Genomic DNA, 13905 nt, shown 5'->3' with positions numbered 1-13905 from the left:
GGCTTATAATCTAAGTTTATGATTGATAAAGACATCAATTCCATAAAGGTAAAGTGGCTTTGAGACATTAATGTCTTGTTTTCATTGGTTATGCAATGTCAGTGAACCTATTTGGCTTTAAAGGCAGGGAAGATGACTGTCATTTTAGGTCCTGTGGGCTCACAAGGGCCCTCACCTTTACATCACTTATACAGATAGATACAGAATGTGTGTCTAATCTTCTGCATGCATTCAGGATTTTTAAATCACAAGTTCTATGTGCTGTCTATCTACGACGATCTGATGCTAGATTGGCTAATTATTATATATTATTTATATTAATAGAGGTATGCCCAAGATCCTATTCTAGATATTTATACTGGATGTATAGTTATGTACAGAATAATGTATAGAATAATAAAATAGAAATTTAAACAGTTATTTAAATACCTGACATATCATGTTATATTGTAATTATATTATTTGATAAAATTCAGTATTTGTTATTTCATAAATAATAATAAACATGTTAAATGTTTATAATAAGTTTATATAAAAATGCTGTAATAATTTGTGGTCCTTATATTGGACTAGATTGGATGCTAGATTTATGTTTTTTGTTTGTTTGTTTTGTATTTTTTTAATATTTATTTATAGAGGAATGCATTTATTGTAGATGGACATTTAAACAGTTTTTTAAAATAATAAAATATTATTTAACATTTTATTTATATTATTTTATAACAATTTATACAAAAATTATAAATTTATATATTTTTAAAGAATTTTTAATTTTAGAATAATCTATCATTTATCAAGTAAGTTATACATATTTACAGTATTAATTTACCAATTATGATTAACTTTACTGGATTAACTACATCATCCGACATCCGGTCAGACGCTTACTGCTAATGAATTACATTAACTTAGGATGCTGGGGCCTATTTTCCACTGGTGCTCAGGAAAAACAAGTTATTTTAATTCAGTTTTAAAGCAAACAAACCCCTGGTGGCTCTTTCTAAGCATGCACTTTCTCTTTTATAAAACTTCTACTTTTAAATAAAGATGCATTCAAAGCTTTGAATGACATTATTATCATGGGGATTATATCATTTAGTTAGAAGGGTTCTCTGCTCCCAGAAGCCCTTGTGGTTGTGGATGTGCAATTATGGTTTGGATGAGATGTGCTTGAAACATAAGGTCTGCCCAGTTCCTACTGTAGGATTAGAGATCTATAAAACTGGCCTTGTAAAACAGATTGCGCTCCATTAAAAATAATGCGATGTCTTGCACAATGATTTTTGTGTGTGCAGCTTGCAAATCAAACTCCTTATTGGAAGGTGGGACCGCAAACCATAGGGAAAGTTTGATATTTTAAGAAAGAAATGCTTGTAAATTTAACCACGCAATCATCATAAGATTCCCCCAGGATTCATGTCTTTCTGCTTTCTTTCAGAAACCATGATTGTAAGATTCAACGGGCTGAAGAGAGGCCTATTCCTTCAAGGGATGTTCTTTGCAGTGTCCCATCTTGTGCTCTCTGAAAAGCTGGGTCCTGCTGAGAAAGAAGTCACCTTCAGCCATGTCTACAGCATTGACTCTGGTTGCAAGCAGGGTTCTCAGGTGGTTCAGCTTTCCCAGGACCAGGCCTCAGAAGGACAGTTAGTCACAGTGGATGGAGAGAATGACGTTGTTTTCAAACACAACATACGTCTGCAGTCGGCTGGTTGTGGATGTGCAGATTCCGAAGACTTCAAAGCCCTGCTGTACCGTGTAAATGGCCTGGAGGAGGAAGTCACCTACCTAAAGAGCCAATGCGCTCAGGGCTGCTGCAGAGGAGGGTCAGGTAATAATACAAACCTGGAGATTTTTCCCTGATTTTTAAAAACTCAAAATCAAGTTACCTAATTTGGTGCTGTTAACCATATATATATATCAGAATATGCCTCAAATATAAATCGATTCATGCTAAAATATTCAGCAAAATAATACAGGTTTAATTTTTTTACATTTGCGCATAGTTAAATATTTTAGTGCATAATGAAGTACAAAATGCAGTGACTTAGTATTGCTTTTTGTCTTATGCATCCCTTATCACATTTGACTTATATTGCACTTAGACCCAGAGCCTTTATAAGAACATGCATCTGTAATATACTGTGAATGTGCCACTTTTGTTTAAAACAGTTAAAATATTATGCTTTTTTTTATAATTCTAGTTCAGTTTGTAAATTTAAACTGAATTTGAATGAAAGTATCAAGCAGGAGCTAAAATTCAAATTTGAATTTAGAATTTTAGAAAGGAATACCATTGAACTGAAATAAAAAAATATGTATATAACCCTAATAAGTGCGAATTTGAACAAGAAAAAACTGTGTTTGCAACTTAAAAAAAACAACAACAACAACAACTTAGTTAAAGGGCTTATAAAGAGACATTGAAATCTGTGATTCTTCGCCCTGGTCCATATATCTCCAAAATCTCATGCAGGTGAAATATGTTAAGACTGTTCTGTTTTGCTACTGTAGGTGTGGACACTAGCTGCAGTGGGCATGGCACATACCAGCAGGACTCTTGCAGTTGTAAGTGTAACCCAGGCTGGGAGGCTCCAGACTGCTCTATCTCATCCTGCCCCGACGAATGCAACGATAACGGCCACTGTGTTGACGGACGCTGCGTCTGCTATGAAGGCTACACCGGCCATGACTGCAGCCAGCCCACATGCCCTAACAACTGCAAAGACAAAGGCCAATGTGTGGATGGCAAATGCGTGTGCTTTAGTGGATTCTCAGGAGAAGACTGCAGTATCGTCACCTGTCCGAATGACTGCATAGGAAATGGACGCTGCGTGGATGGACAGTGCATCTGCGATGAGGGATTCTTTGGAATTGACTGCTCCATGGGTAAGATTTTACTAAACTGGTTTACAGGAAATTCTGACGAGAATATAAATGTCCTAATTGTGCTTGATTCACTAAAAATAATCTTTTAATAATTGTAATTTTTCACTCTGAAACTGCTAGTATATTTTACAAACAATAAAAAAAAACAGCAAGTAACACTGAATTAAACAAGAATTTTTGAAGTAGATCAACAACAACATAAATAAATAAATAAATAAACATCTTTTAAAACATACTCCAATAATATTTAATTTTAAATTAAAACAAACAAAAAACAAACAAACAAGAAAACAAAGTGGAACCTTTTTTCTAGTTCATTATTTCAATATTTACAAGGTAAACGTACTGCTACTCCTCTGCTTTTCCAAAGATCAACTATATAACAACTAATTAAACACTTTGAGGTGGCACATTTGCTCATATAAATGCTCGTTTTTCAGTCTCCTGCTGGAAGAAAACAGTTAAAGATAGGCCTCATTAGCACAAGGGCATTTTCCACACGTTTCGCCCTCAGACCTTCAGATAGAAGTGAGTGCCTCAGAGTTGGAATGCATGGATAGATGAGCTGAGCTTCAAAAAATATATAAGCCATGGCCAGAGTGTGACACATCATTGGTGCAAAAATTTCGGAAATGGTTTTGAATGGAGTTAGGGCACGTAATTTACTCCAAGAATGATAATAGTAGGCATGTAAGAGCAAGCACTGCAAACTAGTCAAACAGATCAATTTGTCTGTTACAGTCTCATGATCTTGACACTAATTGGCTCTGGAATATTACTCGAGGGTTTCAGCTGTCCATAACTTGTCTGAAAGATTTTCCATATCTAACGCTATAGGGAACTGCCATTTTTATTGAACCACACTCATTCTTGCATATATGGGGATTTCTGACCTGTAAAATCTCACAATGATTCTAGGATGATGCTTTAAAAATTATACCTTGAAAAAAAAAAAAAAAAAAAAAAATAATAATAATATAAAAATATAGGTTTATTATATTAGGAGGTATTTATCTACTTTTGCTATTTATTCCAGTGATGGGACAGCTCATTTTTTATCAGCCATTACTGCAGTTTTCAGTGTTACATGATCCTTCATAAATTTATTTCAAAACAACAACAGAAATCTTACCGACTTTTGAACACACTCAAAAAAATGATTTTTCACATTTGTTCACTTTACCTGAACAATTCATGTTGAATTAATGCCATTTTGGCTATTTTTCAGTTCAACATGATTGTGTCATGTTAAACTGACTTAAAACTGTGACTCGTTGGTTTAACATAAAGTTTTCATTTTGAAAGAACATGTTTCAATCAAGTACCTCAAAATAAGTTTTACACTTCCCATCATGCTTTGCACAGGACTGGATATGGGGAGAGAAAATGTTGAAATAAAGTGTTATTTTATGCAGTTTTTAGTAAAATGTGATAATAAGGAGACTTTTTCATGTCTAATGCTCTATTATATGGGCATTTTAAAAGACTTTATATTGGTGTATTTTGTGCGAGTTACCGTTGTGGTGAAGTGTGGAGCTTGTGGTTGGGTTGAGGACCTGCCAAGTAAGCTAAAATTATAAAAATAGGGAAGTTGCGGCCCAATGGTTAGAGTCGAACTGGCAATCGAAAAGTTGTGAGTTCGAGTCTCGGGCCGGCAGGAATTGTAGGTAGGGGGAGTGCATGTACAGTGCTCTCTCCACCTTCAATACCACGACTTAGGTGCCCTTGAGCAAAGCATCGAACCCCCAACTGCTCCCCAGGCGCCGCAGCATAAATGGCTGCCCACTGCTCCGGGTGTGTGTTCACAGTGTGTGTGTGTTCACTGCTCTGTGTGTGTGCACTTCGGATGGGTTAAATGCAGAACACAAATTCTGAGTATGGGTCACCATACTTGGCTGAATGTCACGTCACTTTCACTTTTGTCACTTTCAATTACAACAATAAAGGTTTGAAAATGTAACATGTTTTGTCCATTTATTCAATAGAATTAAGAAAATGTAAGGTGCTTATATAAAGCAAGTAACAATAAGTTATTGAAAATGAGTAAAGTTTATGTATTATACAAGCTTAAATCACAGTTCATCAGTTTTCATAAAATGTATTTAATTCATTTACGTTAACTGAACATGAAAAGGTGAAGCTTAAACAAATATTAACTTTTGCGTTGGATTTATGTGATTACATTGGATGGAAAATTGACATCTAATTGAATTAAATAAGTTTTAACTTTTGGGGTTAAATATTTTTTTGAGTGCAGTAGTGTATAATGTATGTTGCAAGCCTAGACCTACTGGATTATGTGAAAGTGATTACAAACTCACACAGATGAGACCTGTATGAAAAACAGAGAAAACACAATGAAACAATTCTATGTTAATCATGAATGTGGTTGATCATCAAAAGATCAGTGTGGCAACTTTGTTCTGACCACAAAGAGTCAAGTGGGTTTTGGTGGATGTCTTAATGGTAGATCAACAAAGTGCAGATGTTGAAGATTAATTTACTGTACCTACTGCTTGCACCACAGGCTTAGTCACTGCATAAAAAGTGACTACAGTTTTGTTCAAAAAGTGTAAGAAATGTATATTAATCCTGATCACAATAAAAACATCAATAAAAAGTAATTAAAATGTCATTTATGCTTAATTAAAGTTGCTTTAAGCATCAGGCTGATGTTTCTCTGGCTTAAAGAACCACCACTTTTGATTTATGCAAGTTTGTCCTAGTCCAAACAGTACTGTGTTGAATTGTAATTCAATTCCTTTGGTCAAAGCCCCCTTAAAATCAATTGGTGGGAGAATGCATTTCTGACGCTTATGTTTTCTTTACACCTGGCCTATAAATTATTGGTTCAAGCAGGCATTTTTGGGAAATTATCTACGGGTGAAATGCTTACTGGCAAACCCAGGAGAGTACTGCAAGAATGGCAATATTAACGGCCACTGGATGGAAAGCCTCCTGCAGAACTGAAGGAAAAATTTACTTCCTGTCCCCTCGCCATGTGGAAGTATGTCCAAACCTGCTGTTCAGTCTTGAACAGTGTCCACAGCACCCTTTTCTCCCCACCGTGGATTTTCCTGATTTTTATTTTCTCTTGCAGTTTCCTTAATTCCTCCGTCTCCTTTATTTTTAGTTTTAAGTTGGTGGATAAGGTGTTAATGGAAACTTCTGCTGACTGTCTGAATCTGGAGCTCCTGGTTTGCTACTGGGGCCCTGTATTCAATAATGAATATTGTCAATGAATATCGACTTATATTTTGGTCTGTTTGTCAATGTTGGTTGGTTGAACAAATTATTAATTAATAAAACAGGACACAAATGCATAGAAAACTAGTAAATAATCTGATGTGAAAGAATGCTCGTTGACAACATCTCTTCATATTTCAGTTCTAGGACCAAAAGGTCTCCGTCTGATCAAAGTCACAGATGTATCTCTGCTGGTGGAGTGGGAGTCTGTGAGAGGGGCCGAGTACTACATCCTGTCCTACTATCCAAAGGGAGACGAGGGAGCCATTAAAGATGTCCGGGTGGAAAACACGAAAAACTCCTACCTAATCACGGGCCTCAGAGCCGGAGTCACGTACATAGTGCAGGTGTACGCTGTCATCAGAGGCATTAAAAGTCAGTCTGATGAGATAGTGGCTACGACTGGTAAGACCAATTGCCTAAAATACTACAAATATACTGGCAGTCATGAAGTATTGAGGGTTTGGTTTTTATTTAAAGCTTAAAATAGATATTATGTTGTTGTCTAAATACTTTGTAAACAATGAAAGTTCATTTCAGTTCAGTAAAATGGCTTTGTCATAGTGGTATTTGTGTTCATTTTAAAGCCAGCTGGTAGAGTTCAGCGAAAAGCCAAAAACACATTTTCAAGGAAATGAATACTTACAGTTGTGCAACAATGGGATGAGCACTACAACATTTTGATGTGGTCAGTCATACACTCCCCACAGCACATTAGACTCCCATGAGAAAGTGCTGATCATCTGGATGTAACGACAAAGATGAATGGCCAGCATTGGACACTGTCTGTCACCAGTTAACAGAGAGTTTGAATGTCTGAATGTATTTCCTTCTCACATGAAAGTGTAGGTTGGCCCTTGTCTGCAACTCATTTCTGTCATCCGGTGGCAGCATGTGAAAGGCGGATGCTTGTAAGAAGAGTACCGGAGACATCAAATAAAAAAGATGAAAGAAATGGCAAAGGATTTGCATTAATATGTATCAAATAAGTCTGTTCACACAGAATCACTGTAGAATTAAGAAAAAATAACACACACACACACACACACACACACACACACATACAAATGAATATCAATCAGCATATTGATTTCTGAAGGTTCATGTGACACTAAAGTCTAAAGACACTTCTGATATATGCCTGATTATACACAGTTGTCATATTGCACATTGAAACAGGTAAAAACAACTTAGCGCACCATTACGCTTTTTCTCCATTTACTGTCCATAAGAGATATTGCCCCTATCTGGTTTTCTCTTCAGAGGTCTCTGGTGTTGAAGGAATCAAGGTGCTGGGCCAGACAGAGGACTCTATCCAGGTGGACTGGAAGAATCCTGCGATTGCTGTGGACTACTTCAAATTGACCCATGCTAGCCTTGATGGTCAGGGAGGACAGGAGAACGTGGCAATGAGCCAAGAGGCCAGAACCAAGCATACCATTGTAGGTCAGTCCGGTGTTATGCATCCATCTGCAGTCACAGGTCCCTAAGCTTCAGAGTGTATTGACTTCAGTAGCTGTGTAGTGAGAACAACATGAATGTGTGTTTTTCAGGCCTCAACCCAGGAACCGAATATCAGATAGGCGTACAAGCAATCATAGGGGAAATGGAAGGCAAGCCATCGTATGCCACAGGGGTCACAGGTCAGTAATCTACCTCGATAGCAATGCATAAAGTGTAAAGTACAATTTCCAGACACCACTTTAGTTTTTCTTTCATAGTGGGGATGTTTTCACATTTTTAGATTTCCTTTAGGTCATTATTTTTTACTTTACAATATGAATATTTAATGTGTTTATTAAGCCACTTCATTGTGCCACACTGTAGGTGATTTAATGCCTTATTAATCTTGCAGGGATATTGGTGTTCACAATGTAGGAGAAACCTGACCTAGAAATGACAACATCAAAATCTGCAGAAATACATTAATCTATTTTTTACATATTTGTAAAACCTGTCATTATGTCCTAACAGTAGAATGTGAGACAAATAATCTGTAAAAAAATCAAGCTCCTCTTGCTCCTCCCAGTGGTCCTATTGCCATTTGCAGAAATACACCGCTCCCGGTAAGAAAACAACCAATCAGAGCTGCGGTCCGTAACTTTTTTTTTCTGTTCAAAGTATACAAAATGTATATAATAAGCGAGTACACCATGAAACCATTATCCAAACCTTATTTTTTAGCCTGTCCTGAAGGTGCACCTATAATAAGTGTTTATATTATATCTATTTTAGATTGCTTCGGGGGTACCGCGGCGGAGTAACCCAGTACCTTTGTGATTCTTCATAGACATAAACAGAGAGAAGTAGCTCCGGCTACAATGTCCTTCCGCAACACGCAAGCAGTTCTGTTTATTAACCGCTAGAACGTCAAAAGTTACCGACTGCAGCTTTAAGAAAGCAAAACATAACAGAGACAAATAGATGCAGAAATTAGATTATTGTTCTGATGTTGATGCTAGAGATGAAATCTTTGCCACAACAATCTTTTAATGGAGGGAGTCCTTTCATGCTTTCATGCTTTACGCTCAGAAAATATTTTCTTCTGAAAGGGTTCAGTGTCCAATGGTAGTTAAAATCTTTTCAGCTCAGTGCATAAGACAGATATTTTCCTTGTGACCATAAATCAATTAAATTGCTTCCTGGACTGAAAAAAAAAGCAAAACAAAAAAACAAATCCGTTTTATTATTTTACCCAGGGCTATTTAAATGTGGCAGTTCTAACATTACTTGCTCTGAAAAAGTACACATAACCAAAACCAACAAATCTTCAGGAAGAACCCTAGAGGCATTGGTTTCTGTTTTATTGTAGGTATCTTAGTGGTTGGAGCTGCAGATATTTAAAGGTAGTGCTCCAGTGCTTTAGAAATGATAGTCTGCCAACAACAAGATCTTTATACTAACTAAACCTGTCAAATAATGTGGAATCAAATAAATAGTGGTCTGTAAATCTCCCTTAGAAGTGCCCAATGATGTCTAATAAAAATAAGTCTTTTAAATACGTGATTCGTGCATGTCTGTGGCTTTTGGAAATGTTGCAGAATAATTTTGAAGGAGTGCCCATATAATATCCCCCTTATTAAAGTGAAAATTATCAATAGCCCTCAAATCATTAAAAGGCATATGTCATGTTTTAGCCTTAAATTTCCTATAGTCAGGTGCGACTTATTTATCAAAATTTATTTGACATGAACCAAGAGAAATGAACCAAGAGAAAACATGAAGCCTTAAATTCCATAGTCTAAATGCTTGGACTAATATTTATGTCTGTTTAACAACTGTAATATTCCCTGTTTAACATTTATGCGTCACTGCGTTTGGCTCAATAATAAGATCATCCCTTTAGAATTATATAAATTACGGTTGCAAAGAAAACTTAACATACATAACCACAGTTATGTGCAGAGGGTGGTTTTAATTTATCAAATATAGTGCAGGGAACTGCTAGATTTTGTATTCCACATCTGCGGCTTTGAATTATTGCTGTAAGCATAAATATAGTTTACTTTGTCAGGCTATTTACCTATGGGAATTGAGCTCTTAGCCAAAGGTGCTTGAGTTGGATAAATTAGAGTTTGCCTAGTCTCATAGTCAGCTAATCAGACGTGTGTAGGGCTGCTTTGTCTGAGGAGACAAGTGTGGTGATGTCTCAGTGAGAAAACAATCAACAGTCCAAAAATAAAGCAAAATAGTAAATCAAACGTGGTTGTAACCGAACTGTATAGGCAAATACATAAGTAAGTATTTGTGTTTAAGCTGTCTACTCTTTAAAAAAGATGTTGTTTTAATCAAGATCCTTCTGTTCTTAGAACCCCAAGCCTTCCTTAAAAGAATAGTTCAGCCCAAAATGAAAATTAATTCCAAACTTGTATGAACACAAACATATTTTGCAATTTTTATTTATTATTATTTTTTCATTGGGTCCCAGTGTTGTTTTGGACCCCACTGATGTCAGCCTCAGCGAGATTCTCAGCGAGATTCTCAATTTCAAAAGTACTGCCTTTATATTTAAGGGTAGTAGTACATCCTTTGAGTCTGTTCCTGACAACAACAGAAGCCATTAGAGAGGTTTCCAGTACAGTATTATCCACTCAGCAACTTATGGATTACCTCACCAGTTACTCCTACACTTCGTCTTACCAATCCGTAGGAACAGGAAATTGTTTTTCAATGCTTCCTCACAGCCATGGCATATTTTGCACATGTGCAACACATCTTCTTGTTATCCGGTGCAATCTAGGGTGACCATATTCTTTAACGTAGAATTTCATTTTACGACTGAATAACTATAGCGGTCAGACCTGAAGTGATCAAATGCCCCCCAACCTGGTTTCTTTTAGCATCAATGACTTGAACAGCACTGTTGAGCTTTTTAAGTTCTTGGGAACCATAAAAACACAACTTTAAATTAACTAAAAAGACTGCCTCTATAAGAACAAAATGGCTCAGTAGGGAATGTTTCTACTAAGACATTCATTCTGCTGCAGACATTGATACTTTTGTTCTACCCTAAATGTGCCCTTCATCACTTCCTACAATCAGGTGTAGTTCTGCCACCACAGGGGAGTTTAAGGCATCGTTTGTTCTGTGGAAAGAATCATTGGATTGGACATCTTCAAATAATTTAATGTCCTAAAGTGGGTAAGCAAGATCTCACATCTTGATCAGTACTACCTTACAATTATTATTTTTTTAAAGAAGGGCTTTCAAAATAATAATAATAATAATAATAAAAATGGTTTGGTGTTTGTTTTTTTTCTTGAGTTTTTGTTTTTTTCTTTCTTTATATTAACTTCAGAAAAAAGTCCATACTAAAAGTCCATTTTGAGTACCAAAACCAGTTTGCATAGTTTACCTACAGTATATAGTTAAACAATTGATCTATTTATTGAAGTTATATTTTGTTTATTCTAATACATAATACCTCCACATAATAACTGTTAAATGCACCTGCGAAGAGGTTGTACCTCATGTCTTTTTTAGGGCCGGGACTCGATTAAAAAAATGAATCTAATTAATTAGAGGCTTTGTAATTAATTAATCGAAATTAATCGCATTTTAATCGCATATAAATATTTGACCTGAGAACAGTGAGAAGTTTTTTTTTTTTTCACATGGATTTATAGTATACCATTGAATAATGACTGAATACATAAGCTTAAGCAACAAAATATTGTTTATTTTTGTTCAACCAAGTCTAGCAGACCAGTGCAATTTTTGACATTAAGTGTAGCAATAGCATATTTAGAAACAATTTAGAAAAAGTACATTTCAGAAATTCAGAAAGCTTATAGGTGCTGGAACCTTCTGTAAAGTGTTTTTAAGTAAAACACAATACTGTCAATTACATTCAGAACATTGGAAACACTGACTATTAGAACACACCATAACATACTAAGTCCAACTCTCAATAACCTTGGCCAAAACAATAAAGAGTTTAACATAAACTGCCAATTGCACCAACAAAATAATACATAGTTCAACATAAAGTGTAAAGTCCACGCTAGCTGCTATATGTTTTGCGTTAAGGTGATACTTGAGGCTCGATGTGTGCTGCGGTGACATGCGAAGCGAACGCTAGTTGGTGCTTCAGTATAATCGGTCAGCCGAAACTTATCCAGTGAGAAACGTTCCGCGGTGCAAAAATACGTTATTAAAAATGCGGGAATTTTTTTTCTGTAATTAATTAATCTTAGTTAACGCGTTATTTTTTGTGTAATTAATTAATCTCAATTAACGCGTTAAAGTCCCGGCCCTAGTCTTTTTCACCACAAACTCTATCCTGAAAATGTATTTATCACAGTTTGCAATTTAATGTAATTTTGTGTAAATAAATGTACACTTATCATGTTCTATAAATATTTAAATATCAATTATTAAAACATTTAAATATCAGTTATTTAAACTATTTATTTAAAAAGTTTAAATATTAAACTATATTTAATATTTGAATTAGTACTGTAAAAAAACTGTATATATATATATATATATATATATATATATATATATATATATATATATATATATATATATATATTCTCTCTAAATTATCATTGTATTTTATTTAATTTGATGTGGAAAAACAACAAATTATATTGTTTATTATAAAATTGTTGAAATATTTTTTCCTTGGAAAAAGGCAAAATAATTTATTTTAGGGTCCAATTCTCACTATTAACTAACCATTAACGATGACTTTTGCCTCAATTAACTCCTTATTTGCTGCTTATTAATAGTTTATAAGGTAGTTGTTAAGTTTAGGGTATTGGGTAGGATTATGGATGTCATGCATTATATGTACTTTATAAGCACTAATAAACAGCCAATATGTTAATAATAGACATGCTAATAAGCAACTAGTTATTAGTGTAAATTGGACCATATACTAAAGTGTTACTGAAAAGAAATACTGATTTAGAAAATGTACAATATACCAGTGTTGTTGTGGTTTTTAAATCTGAATGTCTTGAGTTAGCTTCTTTTCTAGTATTAAAACTTATGTGGTGCTAATTGCACTGCAGATGACATGAGTGCACTCACAATTGATTGTATTCATGGATTCATTTTCTGTGCAACATTTTTCTGTTTCTTCATAGTGAATCTAAAATGCACATCTCATGAAGCAGATCGTGCAATAATTCTGCCCTGATTCTCATGATGGATAAACAGTTTTCCATGATAGAAAAGTGCTTCCAGCTCATATCTCCCCTGCTGTACTTTGGCTTGAAAGCTTGAAATGAGTCCTGAGAAAGTTGGGAGAAATATTTTCTAATCTGACCATACTTTAATGGTCAGAGACAGGGATAGAGATACATTTGGCAGTTTTTTCTCGATCTCTCTGGCCCCGCGCTGTTTGAAAAATGACATTTTATTTGTATAAGCAATAACACAGATAAGAGCTGCTTGGCACATATCATATTATTATAACTTGGTTGTTTGTGTGCTGAGATATTGACTAGGTAATTGCAGAATCATTAAGTTTTGAGTGTCTCATAAATGCATTTCGAATTGGCGTTGTCTGCTTTCCAGTTTGAACTGTTGCTTTGTATTCCAGTACGTGTTTCAAACTCAGACGAGTCAGAAATACTAAGCAATCAGAGAGCATAAAGTGAGAGCTGTGTATTCAAGCAATCTTGGAAGACATCGTGAATCAGTTTCCATGATGCCGATAGCATGGTGACATTCAGCTAACCTTGCTGCAGTCACACAACAGTGGCTTAAATGATGATTGCTTTTCCTTTTCTACTGACTTCCTCTATTGCATTGCATGGGCACTTTCTTAGTTCCAGTGGAACTGCTCACAAATGCATATAGCATTAAAAGACAAAAATATAAATTCTCTGAAATCTCTGATGTCTTTGTATCATATGCAATTGTGTGTAAATAATATTTTTTTCTAATAAATAGTTAAATATTGTGGATTGTGTAAATGTTTTAAGCATTCATCTCACCAAATGTCGTTAGACTTAGATAATTTTTTCTTATTAAGTTTTTTTTTGTAAATAAAAAGTAAATGTATATTTTTGAATCAATTAAATATCTAATATTTTATTTATTCAAACAATATTTGTTCAATAGTTGAAAATATTAAATTGTATGTAAAATATTTTACAAAACAATTATGTTTATGCAACAAAAAGATACTAATATAAATGTAAGATATTTGAAATCTCTGAAATCTTTTTATCATATACATTTGTAAATAAATAGTACATTTATTTACTGTTTATGGATTTTATAAAAAAAAATATCTCATTTAAATTGTTTTAAAAA

The 13905-nt window shown here is 34.7% G+C and overlaps 1 protein-coding gene across 1 annotated transcript in view; it reads left to right on the top strand.

Annotated features, from left to right (window-relative positions):
• LOC128030919 (tenascin-N) overlaps positions 1-13905 on the top strand; it is a 29893-nt gene that overhangs the window by 3214 nt on the left and 12774 nt on the right. The window contains exons 2-6 of the mRNA XM_052619012.1: positions 1439-1828; positions 2512-2886; positions 6274-6537; positions 7396-7578; positions 7686-7775. Of these exons, the coding sequence (XP_052474972.1) occupies positions 1444-1828; positions 2512-2886; positions 6274-6537; positions 7396-7578; positions 7686-7775 (1297 nt within the window). The 5' untranslated portion in view covers positions 1439-1443. The remainder of the gene's footprint in view (positions 1-1438; positions 1829-2511; positions 2887-6273; positions 6538-7395; positions 7579-7685; positions 7776-13905) is intronic.

The sequence above is a fragment of the Carassius gibelio genome, chromosome A2, assembly GCF_023724105.1.
Source record: "Carassius gibelio isolate Cgi1373 ecotype wild population from Czech Republic chromosome A2, carGib1.2-hapl.c, whole genome shotgun sequence".
Taxonomy (NCBI): Eukaryota; Metazoa; Chordata; class Actinopteri; order Cypriniformes; family Cyprinidae; genus Carassius; species Carassius gibelio.
The sequence above is the reverse complement of the archived record's forward strand: the minus strand, read 5'-3'. Positions and strand labels throughout refer to the sequence as shown.